The sequence below is a fragment of the Sceloporus occidentalis genome, unplaced genomic scaffold (genome assembly GCF_023333645.1).
Source record: "Sceloporus occidentalis isolate IW3139 unplaced genomic scaffold, rSceOcc1.0.p SCAF_3, whole genome shotgun sequence".
Lineage (NCBI taxonomy): Eukaryota > Metazoa > Chordata > Lepidosauria > Squamata > Phrynosomatidae > Sceloporus > Sceloporus occidentalis.
This window is the reverse complement of record NW_028316983.1, coordinates 210,311,179-210,327,194: the sequence shown is the minus strand read 5'-3', so window position 1 is coordinate 210,327,194 and position 16,016 is coordinate 210,311,179. Positions and strand designations below refer to the sequence as shown.

The window sequence follows — 16,016 nt, the reverse complement described above, 5'->3', positions numbered from 1 at the left end:
TTCACTGGTTTCAAAAAGCCTACTCTAAGCATAACTATGTCTGTATAAAACACACTGAAAAATGAGAAAGCATGTTTTTCAAACAAATAAACTTTAATTTTATGCAAAGACTAGTCATTTTTGCTTCACAGAATGTTTATGTAATGAGGTTAAAATGGTATATTGTACTTAAATACAGGAACAGTATGAGTAAAGAATTGTTATTGTCCATAGCAAATATATATTTAATATTCAGTCTGTGCTAGGTTATAATATAGCCAGGCTTGCACACATCAAAGAAAAGAGTGCAATTCTAATTTCCCAGTCCATAAGAAAATTCTTTCCAGCATCAATTTGCCAGATAATCTCTTCTGCTAGGCTGGATATTACAACAGCATTGGGTAGGCATGTCACATACATCTCATGACAAACACAAAACCTCATTTACCAACCATTCCAATCTCATCATAGCGTGGCATCATCTGACCTTTTTTCTGCTGTTTATTATGAGTATTTCTAATTTTAACTTTCAATTTTCACCATCTTCCAGTCAATTTGCAACTAAATTATTTCCAGGGTGAGGACACTATCACTGGACAACTGGGTGCAAATATGTCTTGAAATGCAATGAAGCTAAACCATTGATTGCTATCAGACCCAACGTAAATATATTGTCCAGGGGTAATCTGACTGAATGCTGTGCATGAAGATTTATCTTGATTTTTAAAAATCCATACAGAGTTCATATAAATGAACAAATTGTACTTCATTGTCTAATAACCTGATATTAATTTTAAAATAAGGTCATAGTTATTGAAATAAAAAGCTTAAAAATACTTGTAAAGAATACAAAGAAAATGGGTTGGTTGAAGGAAGATATGAGGGAATACAGAGAAGAAACAAAGTATCAGGGTGTTGAAAAAGATTATTTTATTCATTTAATTAGCCTCTTTTGTGTGAAAAGGATTATCAGTATTTTATTCTTGAAATTACCCTCACCATGCTTTGGCCTAGTAATATTTAATAGCCTTTTTCAGGGGCTGATTAAAGATATAAGAAAGAAAAGGAACAATACGTGAACAACAACAATTATAACAGGAGACAAGTTACAATATCAATTTTCTGTACATATATCTTGCATCAAGATGCATGTAAAATAGCTCGATTTTTGAAATGCCTATTCACCCAAATGAACTTATACAAGTACAAAATTTTATTTATAGTGCAACTTTAAAAATGCCTACAGGGATTTCAAAATGAGTGTTTCCAGAGTTTATGCCTGGCTACTGATATTTTGAGGAGGGAGAATATTTACTATTCCATTCTTTTCAGCGTGTACCAAAAGTACATGCATCCTGAGGCAAAACGAATGCTGCAAATTATTGCATCTCCTGTTATAATTTTTGTTGTTTATATATTATCCTTTAAAAATATTTTTTATCAGCCCCTGAAAATGGTCATTAAATATTACTAGCCTGAAACACAGTGGCCAACATCCGGAGACTTTGTCTCTTCTCTACATCCCTTCTATTGGTGTTACTAGAATCATAGAATTGTATTTTATATTTAAAAACTTTTTCTGAAAATTGAGAGGTCATTTGAAAGGTAATACAAAACCTTGTTAGAAGAACAATTCTGAAAAATATTTTTGTGCAGATAGTTTTTAAATGCATAAATATATTTATAAGAAATTAAATAAAATCCACTGCTATATATTTTGCAATGTCTTTAATTCCTACTGTATTTAAGAAACATTCTGCAACTGTATTTTTTAAAATGTAGAATTACAAACAAAATATTTATACAATTGAAAGGGCTTGGCCTGATTTTATTTTGTGATTTACTGGAAGTCATTCCCTTCTTCCTTCTCCTTTTGTGTCGTGTCTTTTTAGATTGTAAGCCTGAGGGCAGTGAACTGCCTAATTAAAAGATTGTATGTACAGCGCTGTGTAAATTTACAGCGCTTTATAAATAAAGGATAATAATAATAATAATAATAATAATAATATCAGTAATCAAAGAACATGTAATCTTAGTGTGCATACACACATTTGTGTGTATTGCTACTGTCTCAACTATTCTGACATTGGGTCAGATTAACAAAACAAGGTATTTCACCAGTATCACTTTCTCTTGCCTCATTTATGACAATATACTAGCCAAAATAGCTCAGAATGACACTTATGTATGTTTGTTCTGAAGTAAATGGCACTCACTTTAGTGGTCCCAAGTAAGTAGATCTAGGATTGCAGACTAGCTGAAGTGTTTTTAAAAGACTTATGAGAAATAGATGAAGAACCAAAGTATTTCATTGAAATGGAAGGAGAATTCACCTCATGTTCTGGAAAATCACACCAGTGGTTAAATGTAGACAGAGGATTTATAAATAGATAAATGTGTCTTTTTATCAAATTCTCTCCAAAATGGCTTGCATTACATTAAAACAATACAAAAAGTCCCTAGAACTGTTCTTCTTAAAGCTAATGCAAATGCCCAAATGTTTTTTTTTTCTTCAGTCCTCTAGACCCAAGGCAAGGTTGGGGGTTGTTGTTTGGGTTTTTTTGGGGTGTGTGGTTCGGCTGAACAGGGGGAAACTCATAAAATCTTTGCCCCTTATGGACACAATGCCACTGCAAGCTATTTGCCACCAGAAACTGCAGGAGATAGCCTGTGTGAAGAAACACAGTTCTGAGAAGGAATCTAAAATCTAGTTGGTCTGCAAGCCCTTTTCATAATGGCTTTAATTCATTTGAAACTTCATGTGATCCAAAAACTTAGGGTACATCTACAGCATAGACATAATGCAATTTGACACCACTTCAGCTACCATGGTGCCATCCTACAGAAACCTGGGATTTGTAGTTTTGTGAGGCTCCAGCACTCTTCAGCAGAGAAGACTAAAGACTTTATAAAACTTACAAGTCCCAGGATTCCTTAGGATGGAACTACATCACTGAAAGTGGTGTCAAACAGTTTTATGTCTACAATATACATTATATGCACCCCTAGCTGAAGAATGGTAGTTATAACCTTGCAGGAAGGAACCCCATTGCTATACTATTGCAACTCTTGTATCTGATGCTGGGAGCCAGGAGCCATGTGAGACATCAGGAGCAGCCTATAATAAATGAGGAAGCCAAAATTCCTGATAACTTTTTAAACTGTATTTTGATTAGATTGTGAGTTTCCTCGAGAACTTTAGATAGTTCCAAAGTTATGTGATGTAAACTTTCCACACAAATAAATCCTTATGCTTTTTTTTGTTCATAACAATACTTTAAGCTAAAATAGGACAACCATCTCCTTTAACATCACTCCCTGCTTTCCACCTCCTATGTTGTCATCTTCTTTGCTTCTTTGCTTACAGCACTCCCCCTATGTGCAACCAATCAAATATTCCAACAGAATAAAGTGAGCCCTTGGTACCCACTGCAGTTTGGTTCAAGGATTCCCGATGGATAACAAAATCTGTGGATGCTCAAGACCCATTAAATACAATGAAAGTAAAATTCTGTTCCTTATATAAAATGGCAAAATCAAGGTTTGCTTTTTGGAATATATATAATTTTTGAAAATGTTCAAGCTGTGGATGGTTGAATCCGTGCCTAAAAAAATCCGTGGATACAGAAGGCTGACTGTAACAATTTTAAAAATCCAATTTTATCTGTAAAATATTGCTTATCTGTAAAGGATCTTGTAAATTCAGGGCAGTGAAAGCTCATCTCCAGTAGGTGCCCTAGAAGGATATAATAGTCTATAGCAGCCTTCTCAAGCTGTTACCTTCCCAATGCCTTGAAATGCAACTCCCTTAGTAGCAATTATACCAAAACATTAAGGGAACAATGCTAGGGAAGTTAGGGAATGGAATCTACTAAGAGTTCAATAATACCAGGAAGACTACATTTAATCATCCATTATCCATAAATATAAATCCACCAGAATCTTCATGGATGCTGAAATACCCTCACAAAGTTAAAAATAGCCTTTGCACATTAAGATAAATGGTGCATACACATACCACAAAGTGCATACAAACACACACACACACACACACACACACAGGAAAAGCAACATTTCTAAAAATCTAAGTTGGAGGTTTGTAATGTGAAGTTGGGACCTGTGTATAGACCAGCATGCACAGAAAAACATCCGAGACATTTCCTAATTTCCATCTTGGTAAGTGTTTAAACATGTATTTAACAAAGGATTGGTGAGATTAATATGTTGATTAAAAAGGCATTTAGATATAGCCTGATTATTGACATATTTTCCATTCTAACTGTTGCTGTCCACTCAGTGCACATGAGTGTTGCACATGTAACATTTCTTGAACTAACCTGTTTACATGGCATTTGGGGATCATGACAACAGCAGCATGGGCATTTCATTTTCTATATCTAAAAAGCCAGCATCACCTTATACTGACTTTTTTTTTTGTTTTCTTATAGTCATGCTAATTTGTTTCAGTATAAAAATAAAGTCACTGTGAGTCTTGTGACATCTTATGAGGGCTTTTACTGGAATTTTCCTACTTTTCTAGAGAATTTGTTTTTGGTCTAGTGGGGAAAAGATTGCCAAATGCAGACATATATGCACTAAAGTTTTAAATATCTAAGAGCTGACAGTATTTATTGATACAATGATATCTTACTAAATTTCCCTGGAAAAAAAATACACTTCAGCTATTATGTGTTAGTCTGGAAAACATTTGATGGGTTAGTGAAATCATATCTAGAAGATGCTATATTTTTATCATTACAAAACCCAACCCCTAGTCTTCAGTTTTGATTTTCAAAGTTGTTAGTATCTGTAAATTCTATCATATTCAGACTATCAGTGCCCTTGAACAGTCACAAAGTACCCCTACAAGTACTATTCAACATTCTATTCTATTTTACATTTCTAGTTGGTATCTATAGAAGAAAACACTATGCATAATGCTATGCTATGATTTTATAGTATAATTAGATGTACTAGTTTGTATTTTCTGGCTCTGAACAGCTAACCCATTAATATGTAGATATATAAGAAAATTAAAAAGTTGCAATAACAGCATATGGATACTATATTCTAATTCTACACTGTCCTACAAATTCTAAAAACCTAACAGAATCACAGTGTACACATCTGTATTTTTCTTTATAAGAGGTATTAATAGTTAATAAATATTCATTTTTGAAAATATGAATATAACAAAAGATAGACTTGCCAAATATGCCACAGTGGAATGTACAAGAGTGATAACTAATTCCTGCCACTTTTGAACTTTATCTATTTGGTAGGCTTCTCCTCTTTTATATAGTTAAATCACAAGAGCTTACAAGTATTTACTTCTGCAGAGAGGTTTCCATGGTAGACAGACTAGTACAGTAATGTAGGTTACATCACAATGCATGTGTCAATAAGATTCTTTCTGTGTATTTTTCAATACATATGCCAGTAGAAAAAAACACAGTTGTGCTGCTATCGCCTGCATTTAAGGGGGAAAGGAGGAATGTAATATAAGAGAAACAAAATAAACCTGGCTAGTGCTGCAGAGATAAATCACTTCAGCCTTTTTCAAGAGCTCAGCACCATGACATGTTAAGATAAATAACAATCACAATAGTTCAACTGTAAGATAATTTAGATCAGTAGTCAGTTTTGTATGTAACAGGTGCCAGTATTGTGCTTTCGAAAGCATGCACTCTGCCAAGGAAACCCTTTGCCCAAACCCAGGATTTGTTGTGGCTATTCAGTGGTACAGGAAAACGTCTCTTTTAATTACTAATTCCCAATATTCAAGGACTGAACAGTGGCACAGAGGTTTCCAGAACTAAAGCCAGATGATCCCTGGCTGACTTTAAACCCTGGTTCAAATTACAAAAACAAAGTCAAGAGGATACATGTGTGGAGATGCAATCCCCTTATAAATACAAAATGCTGTGCTTTGAAGAAATATTCATCCCCTTTGACTTATCAATATTTGGTTCTGTTACAACCTGGCACTGAAATGGAATTAACTGACATGGTTATCACCTGATGTACACAAGGTATTCAACACTGTTAAGGGCAAAGCATGCCCTATGAGGAATGACTTAGGGAGCTGGGGATGTTTAGCCTGGAGAAGAGAAGGTTAAGAGGTGATATGATAGCCCTGTTTAAATACTTGAAGGGATGTCATATTGAGGAGGGAGCAAGCTTGTTTTTTGCTGCTCCAGAGACTAGGACCTGGAGCAATGGATGCAAGCTACAGGAAAAGAGATTCCACCTCAACATTAGGAGGAACTTCCTGACAGTAAGGGCTGTTCGACAGTGGAACACACTCCCTTGGAGTGTAATGGAGTATCCTTCCTTAGAGGTCTTTAAACAGAGGTTAGATGGCCATCTGTTGGGGATGCTTTGATATAGATTTCCTGCATGGCAGAAGGTTGGAGTGGATGGCCCTTGCGGTCTCTTCCAACTCTATGATTCTATCTTTATGGGGCCATAAGAATGAAATATATGAAAAACAACTGGCATTGGCACTTGTTGGTTATGTATTCCTTGATTTCAGTCAATACTTGGTAGAAGCATATTTGGGAGTAACTTTTGGGAGTAACTTTCTGTTAGCTTTGTGCATCAGAATACAGTACTACAATTTTTACCAGTTCTTCATGGGAAGATTGCTCCAGCTCTGTGAGGTTCGATGGGGATTGTTGGCGAACAGCAACATTGTATTGGTACAGATTCCCAGTTGGATTGAGGTCTAGGCTTTAACTGAGCCTTTCTAAGACACTCACATTCTTGTTCCCCAATGTTACTTTGACTATGTTTTTAGAGTCACTGTGCTGCTGGGTACAGAAACCTCTGTCCAGTCCCCAGATCTGTTGCAGAGCAAGAATTTTTCCTCCAGAATTACCTTATCCTAACCAGTGTGCCAGTTCCTGCTAAGTAAAAGCATTCTTACAACATTTTGCTACCACTATCCATCACTACTGGATGATATTCTCATGTAAGCAATGTTGGCTTTGTGCCACACTTAGCATTTAACACTACGATCAAAAAGTTCACTTTTGCCTTCACCAGACCAGGAAACTTTTTTTGCACACTCCAAATGGGTTGTGGTATGCGCTGATTTCATCAATGGCTTTCTTGTCACTCTTCCACAGAGCAGGCAATTTGTGGAGTGTCTGGGTGATGGCTATCTCATGGATGGTTTCTCTCAGCTAGGTCCTTTGGAATTATCATAGGCCTCTAGGCTGTTTATCTGACTACTGTCCTCCTCACCTGGTTGCTGCGTTTGGCGGAATGGTCTACAATATGCACAATTGTGAATGAGGCACATTATTTCTGTTTTGTAATACAGTACAGTGGGCTCTTGGTAACTGCTGGCTTTGGTTTCAGGATCGGCCGTGGATACCAAAATTCATAGATGATTAAGTGCCATTATATATAGTAGTGTAGTAAAATGGCACCACTTTTTAAAAATGGCAAAATCAAGATTTGCTTTTTTTAAAAAAAATATTTTCAAGCTATAGATGGATGAATCTGTGGATTCAGAATCCATGGATACAGAAGGCCAATGGACTTAATTGTATTCCACAGGATGTTCATTGTTTGGGCTTTTAAAAAATTAACTCATTACTTCGTCTGCACAACTTTTTATTTTCAGCATGGACATGAACCAAGAGGCAGATTTCTGTGTCTGGAGAGTGTAGCAGGGTTTGGTACCTCTTGCCAGCAACAGCAGGCCACAGCTACTATCGTCTGAGTTTTTAAAAGTCCAACCCTATATCTACCTGGCTCAGGAATAACTCAAAGGAATTGAACTATAAGTAGAAAGGTACTGAATTCTGCTGTAAATGTTAGAAGATAGGAACGTAATATTTTCTAAACTTCACACTCAAACCAAAAATGGAAGAGATAAAAAGGAAAGAATATGTAAATTCCATATGTTAGCTACTGTAATGGTCTGTTTATTATTCTGTTCATTGGGACAAATGCAGTACATTGACTAGGTTTAGTATGCACCTTCTGTGGTGAATTTAGTATTTTTACAAGTTTCCTTTGAAAAAAGTGAGCCAAAGTTAAGCCTTGGCATGACTAGCAATTGCCAAAACAGCAGCAGTTTAAAGGAGTATGGTCTGATTTATGTGACATTTGCACTATTCACAGAACTGACAATGTGTTATTTAACAGGGAGATTTGAAAGGATCTAAATCATGACTTTTTTATGGAAAATATTCTACTATATCACATATGTGTCTTTCAGACAGTTGATAGACAATTTAAGGCAGCTATTTTCTATAGATGGCAATTATTAAAAATATGATCTACCACTTAGTGTCTGCTTCATGCATGTGATAATGTTCTGTGTGATGGGACATGATGATAGTACTGCATGTGAACCAATGTAGTTGGGCTGAAAGTGCCATAACATTTGTAGTTGCCAAGACCGTGCAATACTGTGCAAACTCCATGTGATAGACTGACCATGACATAACCAGGATATAAACATTATGGCTCACTGCATAGTCCATGTCCATAAGGGGTTGTGATATATGAAGTGGTCCTCATGCTAAAAATAATACTCTTATATCATCACGCCAATCACACTGTTCTTCACTCTTTTGTTAAATATTGTAGGTTTCTGAACAACATATAATATAAATGAATATAGTGTATTTAAATCCAAAACGAGACTTAACAATAGATAAATATTTATTACTATGGATCCTTACTAGGGAGTAAGCCTCATAAATTTAGTGGGACTTCTGAATAAACATTGTCCTATAAAAATCAAGTATTATTATTACACCTGAATTGTAGTGAAGTATGGCAATCATCTAGTTTGTAATGTTTAAAATCCATAAGTAAAAACAGTGGTTACAAAGAGGTTATGATAACATAGGAAGATAGCTCATAAATTGTATGCACTAATGTAATAAAGTACCGAGAAAACTATAAATAAATGTTTCATTATTCATGAACCAGTGAGTTTGATGAAGATAATATAGAACTTCTGACATTTTAATGTTATTCAGATCAAAAATAATTCTGCAGATATAAAAACTGGTACAGTATTCTTTCCAATTAGAAAAGAATTAAATATTTTATGGCAATAATTAAGGTGAATTTCCATTGCTCCTTGTGTTTACTACCTTATTAAAAATGTTCCCCTTAGCCATGTCAGAAATATATTACATTTTCTATGCAAATGTATTAATCTGGATAAATTCCATATTAATTCTTACACTGTGTTGAGTTGTAATTTGGATTATAATTAATCTAAAGTGGCACTTGATTTAAATGACAATATAAATGAGGCATTAGGAGGCCCTTGTCTTCTGAATGAATATTCAGCAAACATAGCTTGCTTATTGGCAAGTCTACTTTTGAAAGTCCCAGTCTGATAAGGAAGGCAATACAGAACAACAGTTTACATAAATGTTTGGGCACTAAACAAGTTAATCCTCCCTTTTCTAATAGATTCTATGCTAAAGAGAGATGATAGCATTTTCCTGTCTAACTTGTTAAGGTTGTGATTATCTTACTGGTTTTCATGGGACTGGCAAGACTTTCAACATTTAATTCAGGAGAAGAAATCCCAAATTAACATTCAATTATATATAAGCAGTTATGCCATCATTAGGCATAGTTGTCAACTGTGTTGAGAATTAAGCCTGTGGAATGAATGTTTCACATGCAGAATTAATTTAAGAATTCAGTCAAAGGATTCAAAAGGTCAGTTTGAGAATTTGAAACAAGAACTATTTTCCAAAGCTTCCTGTAAGAGCAACCAGGAAAAGTTTGCCTTTAGCATCTATTTTAAATAAACAACAAAAAAGAATTTTACACTATATTTGTTTATTTTCTAACTATGGAAGCTGGTCTATAATAGTAATAAATTTATCATCAATGTTACACATTTTGTTGTTGTACAGCTAGAATATCAGCCATAAATAAATCTGGTCCTTCTGAGAGTTTAATCCTCCTGAGATCTTGAAAATTTCTATACACTATTGCTACAGAAAATTACAATTTTTGCCTTTTGACCAATTAACATTTTCATTTGTAATACTTAGAGGTTTGTTTGTTTTGTTTATAGATAAACCAGGTAGAGATGTCTCTGCAATATATATCAAGGCTTCCTTCATGAACCATGTGGATAGAAACAGATGTTTCATAAATGGTTTTGTCTCTTTTTATTGCTTTTTTACAATGACACACAATAAGTCTAAGCAATGACTTTTACAGTACTCTTTCATATGTCACCTTCTAATGAAAGGACAGTTGTACCCTACAGACCAAGTTGTCACAAAGCTTCAGTTTCTTGATTTTAAAAATAAAATAACCTCAGTGTAACTGAGGTTTCTAATAAGTAATAATGATGTAATACCAATCACAAAATGAATTTTATTCCTTTAAATATGAATGAATTTGGTAAAAAGATGAAACAACATTTTTATATTTCTTATGTCTTAGGAGCAATATTTTAAGAGTTTTTTTTTACAAAAATTGAACAATTCAGGTTTAAGTAAATTTGCATGTAAAATGTTATTTTCTGTATAACTAAATGTCTTTATGGTGAATACAAGCTCCTTTATATGCTGCTGTCAGTAGGATACAAGGACAAGATATATGACTACCTGAAACTAATAGGCTTCAACCTGTTTCAGCACTTCTTCTGCTTCAGTGAATCCAGCATAATGTAACTAGGAATAGCGTGCAGCAAAAGTAGCCAATGTAATATTCATTGTGACCATAGATTTCCATCTCATACATAAAAAGCATAGATGAAGTCACACATTTGCCAAATCAAACACATAGAAAGCCTTGTGTATTCATGCCAGATGCTGGCCTTGGGTTTGTTTGTGCACAAGTAAATGTCATGACATAGAAGTTTTGTTTTCAAAGACAGTAGCTTTCATTACTGGGCTCATATATTCCCAGAGATCAATATTACCCAACTCATAATCCGTTTTCAATGATATTTCCTCTTTCTTAGGCTGAATCATCTGTAAACCTTTTCAGTGGGTTTTGCGTATTTTTTTTTAAAAAAAACCAATACCAGATAAATGCCCAGGAAGAGAGAAAATTCCTGAGTATAAGTGATCATATATCAAGAACAGAGGGTGGATGGGAGAAGAAGCATTCCTACATTCTTATTGCTGTAAAGTAGAAAAAACTGAAAACAGTGGAAAATTTTCAAGGGGCATCTAATCCTATGCTTATGAAAAATTAATATACCATCAGAGGAATCACAAGTACAGCTAAGATTAATGAAAGGCGCTTAAAAAATTACAAGCACACAAACTGATTTGATTAAAAAATAATCTCACCAGTCGTCCTATAATATTCTTCAACTTATCCGCATCTATGCTGTCAGATGGTTATGATTAAAAATAGGTCAATGGGAGGCTACTGATAGAAATCACATGCAAAATACACATGCAGTAGATAATAATAGGAATGTCCAGACGGTTTTAAATGAAAGACTACTTAATAAGATTTTTAAAAGAGTGACAAAATTCTAGCATCTTACCCGGGTCTTTACTAGTTTTTTTGCCTTCACTATTATTTCTCTCTTTCTCACGCGTGTCTTTATCATCAGCAACAGACACTGATGAGCTTTTAGCAGAACCTTCTGCATCTTCAACTTGTTCTTCTGTGAATGAGCATAAAAAATTAAAAGAAGCTAACTTAGGGAGCATTCAACATCAGCTGTAAACATGATCTTTAATACGCTTAGCACTAAATTTAATGAGAAAGTTTTAAAAAGAAAGAAAGAAACAGAACAGAGTAACTGAAAAGGAATGACACTTTAAAGAGATCAGATATTAATTATTAATAAATTGTAAATTTACAGATTCAGCCCAGAAATTGCAAACATTCATTTGACAGAACATATAGTGATAACCAGTGTAATAGATCAGATATCTTTCTTTTCCTGTTCATTGGCTAGAAATAATTTGTCTCAATATGAAAGGTACACAATTTATATGTGAACAAAAGAAAGCACATGTAGCAATATATTTGAAAGCAAAGCAACACCCTCAAAAATAAATCCCATTAGAGTCTGCAAATCTTGATAATTGCAATATGTAAGTGCTGTGTTGAATCTAAAGCTTGAGAACTCTAATTTTTCAGTTCCAGAAGGAACTGTTCAGGGTAAATGACACAACTTGGTATATTGCTTCTGAGAAAGTGGCATTACCCACACCTCACTTACATGTTCACACCAGCTAGATTACATGAAAATCTTCACAGTAATTCAACCCAATTTAATTATTCTGTAAATCTTAGCTATGCTGCTACTAGTGGATTAATCTGTTTATGCAGTTAGCTTCTATGCTGGGGCCATGTAGCACTAATCCGTGAAAGGCCTACTGTTCCTTTTCATCTTGAGATCATTTGTCTCTGACTGTGCTGATGTCACATTTTAATGAATTTTAGCAATCTGAGTAATGCCAGATAACCAGACTTGTAACTCCCTACAGCACAGCTTGCTGTTTTCATTGCAATACAAACAAAAAAAAAAAAAAAAAAAGGGGGGGGGGAAGAAAGTCATATTCCACAGTTCAGGTAGGAATTATATAAATTAGGAAGGGAAGGTAAAATGGGATTGAAACCACCAGGCTGCTCAATTTCATAAAATCTTTAATGACCATATAAATTAACCCTGGAAAGGCAAAAGGTCACAGACATGCATTTGCATACACTCCTCTATTCACTTTTGATAAGCAGAGCTTTTACACAAGGAACATGATACAATTAACCCTTCAGGAACCATACAAAATGCAACTACCGACATTTTAAGTGTCAAGCATTAACTGAAAATTACACACTGCATAAAATTTTCATTGTAAATGCTACAGTGATTGAAAGGGAAAATTGTGGCCCCTTCTGCACCCCATGTTTTATTAATAACATTCTGACAGCAGAATGAAATATCCTCTGTCATATGGAGCAGCTGAGCACAGAAAAATTGCTACTTAGTGGTTTACTTGCCAAGTCTGCAGTGGAACTGTATGTACAAGCAAACAATTGAAATCAACAATGTCAACCTACAAAAAAGATTCCTTCAGAAATGCTTCCTACAATTTATGGATTTAAAAAGTGATCAAAATTTTTTGCATTGATTTCTTTGTGTTGAGTGCTTTGCAAACTAGGTGTAAATTTTCATTTTATCCAACTTTACTGGAAAGAGGAGTGGGGAACTGCTTCTTTAAATAAAATACATGCAGCAATGATTAGCAAAGATGGAATAAGCAATTCTCATGTCATTAGCATGCTTACTTCTTCTTCTATCCTCCTCTCTGTGGTATTACTAATCAAACACTGTAGGCTCCCTAGCCACAGCTGGAAGCAAGACTCTGTTTGTTAAGGTGAAGGGGGAGCACAGTTTGGGTTGCTGTGAGCCTGTGATCATGACTAGACTGGGCTGTGTTAATGCCAACTACACATACACACACACACTGGAAGACAGAGGGAGCCCACCCTTACACATAATCACAACCCATGGCCTAACGCAGCCGATGGTACTTCCATACTCTAGAACAGACATATTATCTTCTTTTCCTAGATATACCAGCCCATTCTCTTTCAACAGGAAAATGAAGTGTCAAAGTGATACTGAGTGTCCTTATCTGGAGGGGGCATAAAATTGTAAAGGCTGTCGTGGGAAGCATTAATAAAACAGTTGGTACATGTGTGTGGGGGGAGGAGAAAGGAGAAAATCATGAAGGTACTAAAAGAACAGCCACAGTATCATCATCTGGGTCTCATCAGACAATTTTTCAGGGTGCTCTTTTTTCTGGTATGTGTTTTAAGTATGAGAGAAATTCCCAGACATGTTCTCCTATACATCATCATGGTGTCTGACCTCAGCCTGACCCTGGCAACAGTTTGAGAAATCTAAATGTGAACAAAGACTCTGTGTCAGCAGCAGGGAGAGATTGCAGAGTAGACTTTCCCCCATCAACTTAATCGCAAACAGCAGTTTTTAGGCCATAACTTTACAGGGCTCCACCAAGCCACAAACACATAACCTTTGGAGGTGAAACTGCCCTCAACCCCCTCCTCCCTTCTGTGATTTTTCTCAGTCCTCTGGTACTTCCTTTGATGTAGCAAGGCAATTAGATCTAATGTTCAAGTACTGCAAGCCTCTTTTATGGTTTCGAAGGTGAGAGCTGTTTATTACAGGTTGGCTCCTGGGGGCCATAAAGGCTTTGCAAATTTTAGTCATGCAAAAAACTAATCAAATGTAACTTATACACACCATAAAAATTAATATCATTATTATGCACTGTTTAAATTGGCAGTACTGGTTTTTCAATGGTAGCCATATTCAAGAAATAAAATTGGCTTTCACATTAGAAATATATTCTACAGACAAAAATGCTAGCAGAGTTGCTCTGTCTTCAGAGAAGCAGCAAACAAATATAGATTTCTTGCAGTGTGTCACATCATTAATGAAATACAGAAAAATCTAATCGCAACATGTACAAATATACTCAGACTTTTTAAATAATTAAAATGATTCCTATTACTCTTACAGAATTTCATATATATGTGTGTGTGTGTGTGTGTGTGTGTGTGTGTGTGTGTGTGTGTATTAAAACAAATACACAGCTAATGGCATTGGCTGTCAATGACCCCTATTCAATTGCCTATGACTTCTCTTTAGATACAAGAAAGACCTCACTGTCTGTTTTAAATTCACACAAATTCTGCTTACATATACTTTTAAATGTAAGCTTTGAAAATAAGTAGAACATGGCATTCAGTCATATTTTAATAGCTATCATAACATTCACCACTGCAATATGATCTTTTATTCTCACCTGGTTTTGTTTTATCTAAACACTAAAATGCCTTTGAAGTCAAGTCCAAGTTTAACCACTGTCCGCCTTTTCTTTTCTGAAACCAGTTCTGAAGTGCATATAATATAAAAAGCTACAGTTAGGAATGCTTACCATTAAAACTGGATGAAGTAAAAATAATAATAAAAATAAAATAAATACTTTTCAAAAATGGAGGTATATGTTTACTGAACATTTGTATGTCTAATACACAAGACTTTACAGATCATCTATTCCCATATAGTAAAATGCTGCCCACTTGGTATATTACCGAGTCCCTTTTTAAAATTATGGCCAGTCTCTACAATCCTGAGCAAGATGTAAAGACTTGGCCAAGATAGCCTCAACCATAAGGGAAGCTACTTAATGGAATCAGGATGGCAAGAACTAAGGCCCTATACAGACTGGCACTTTGGCCGGCCTGTGGGCGGAGTTAGGGCACAGCATCTGCACATTGGATGCCCTAACCCTGCTCTCAGGGTGCCATTTTGGTGCATGCTGGTCTATACGGCGCATGCCATCATGACGCCTCTCCAGTGCTGCATCCACATGATGCAGCACCGAAGGGCGATCATAAAACTGCACTGCCATGGCTATGGCGCCCCTTCGAGGGCACAAGAAGGAGCCGTTTTTTGTGGCTCCTTTTTGTGCTCTCCAGAGGCTGGACTGAGGCCCTGAAGTGATGTTGCCGCGGCCCCAATCCAGCCAGATGAGAGACACTGCAGACTGAGTCAGCCAGAAAAATCAGCAGTAGCAGAACACATTATAAACCATACTGGGATTAAAATGCTGTTTGAAAACACTGAAATTCTGGACCATGCCAACAACTATCAGGTCAGAATGCACAGGGAAGCCACTGAAATCCACAAACAGCTGGACAATTTCAACAGGAAAGAACAGACCCTTAAAGTGAACAAAGGCCCCATACAGACAGGCCAAAATAAAGCTGCTTTTGGTCACTTTAGAGTTATGCTGTTTAAATGATACATGCGTCCTAAGAGTCTGGAAGCCGTGTCAAAGCCATGCGATCCAGTCCTAAGGACAGGAGTGCAGCTTTGGCACAGTTTCCAAACTCTTAGGATGCATGCAACATTTAAACAGCATACCTCCAAAGTGATCTGAAGTAGCTTTAATTTGGCAGTCTGTTACAGACTGCCAAAATAAAGCTGCTTTGGGTCTCTTTGGAGGTATGCTGTTTAAATGATGCATGCA

General features: G+C 35.7%; 1 protein-coding gene across 5 annotated transcripts in view; it reads right to left on the bottom strand.

The window, feature by feature from the left end:
• The window catches only part of ZFHX4 (zinc finger homeobox 4), a 231,534-nt gene that overhangs the window by 32,115 nt on the left and 183,403 nt on the right, over positions 1-16,016 (bottom strand). For all 5 annotated transcript variants that reach the window (XM_089517489.1, XM_089517488.1, XM_089517492.1 and 2 more), the window contains one exon: positions 11,486-11,608. In XM_089517489.1, the coding sequence (XP_089373615.1) occupies positions 11,486-11,608 (123 nt within the window). The remainder of the gene's footprint in view (positions 1-11,485; positions 11,609-16,016) is intronic.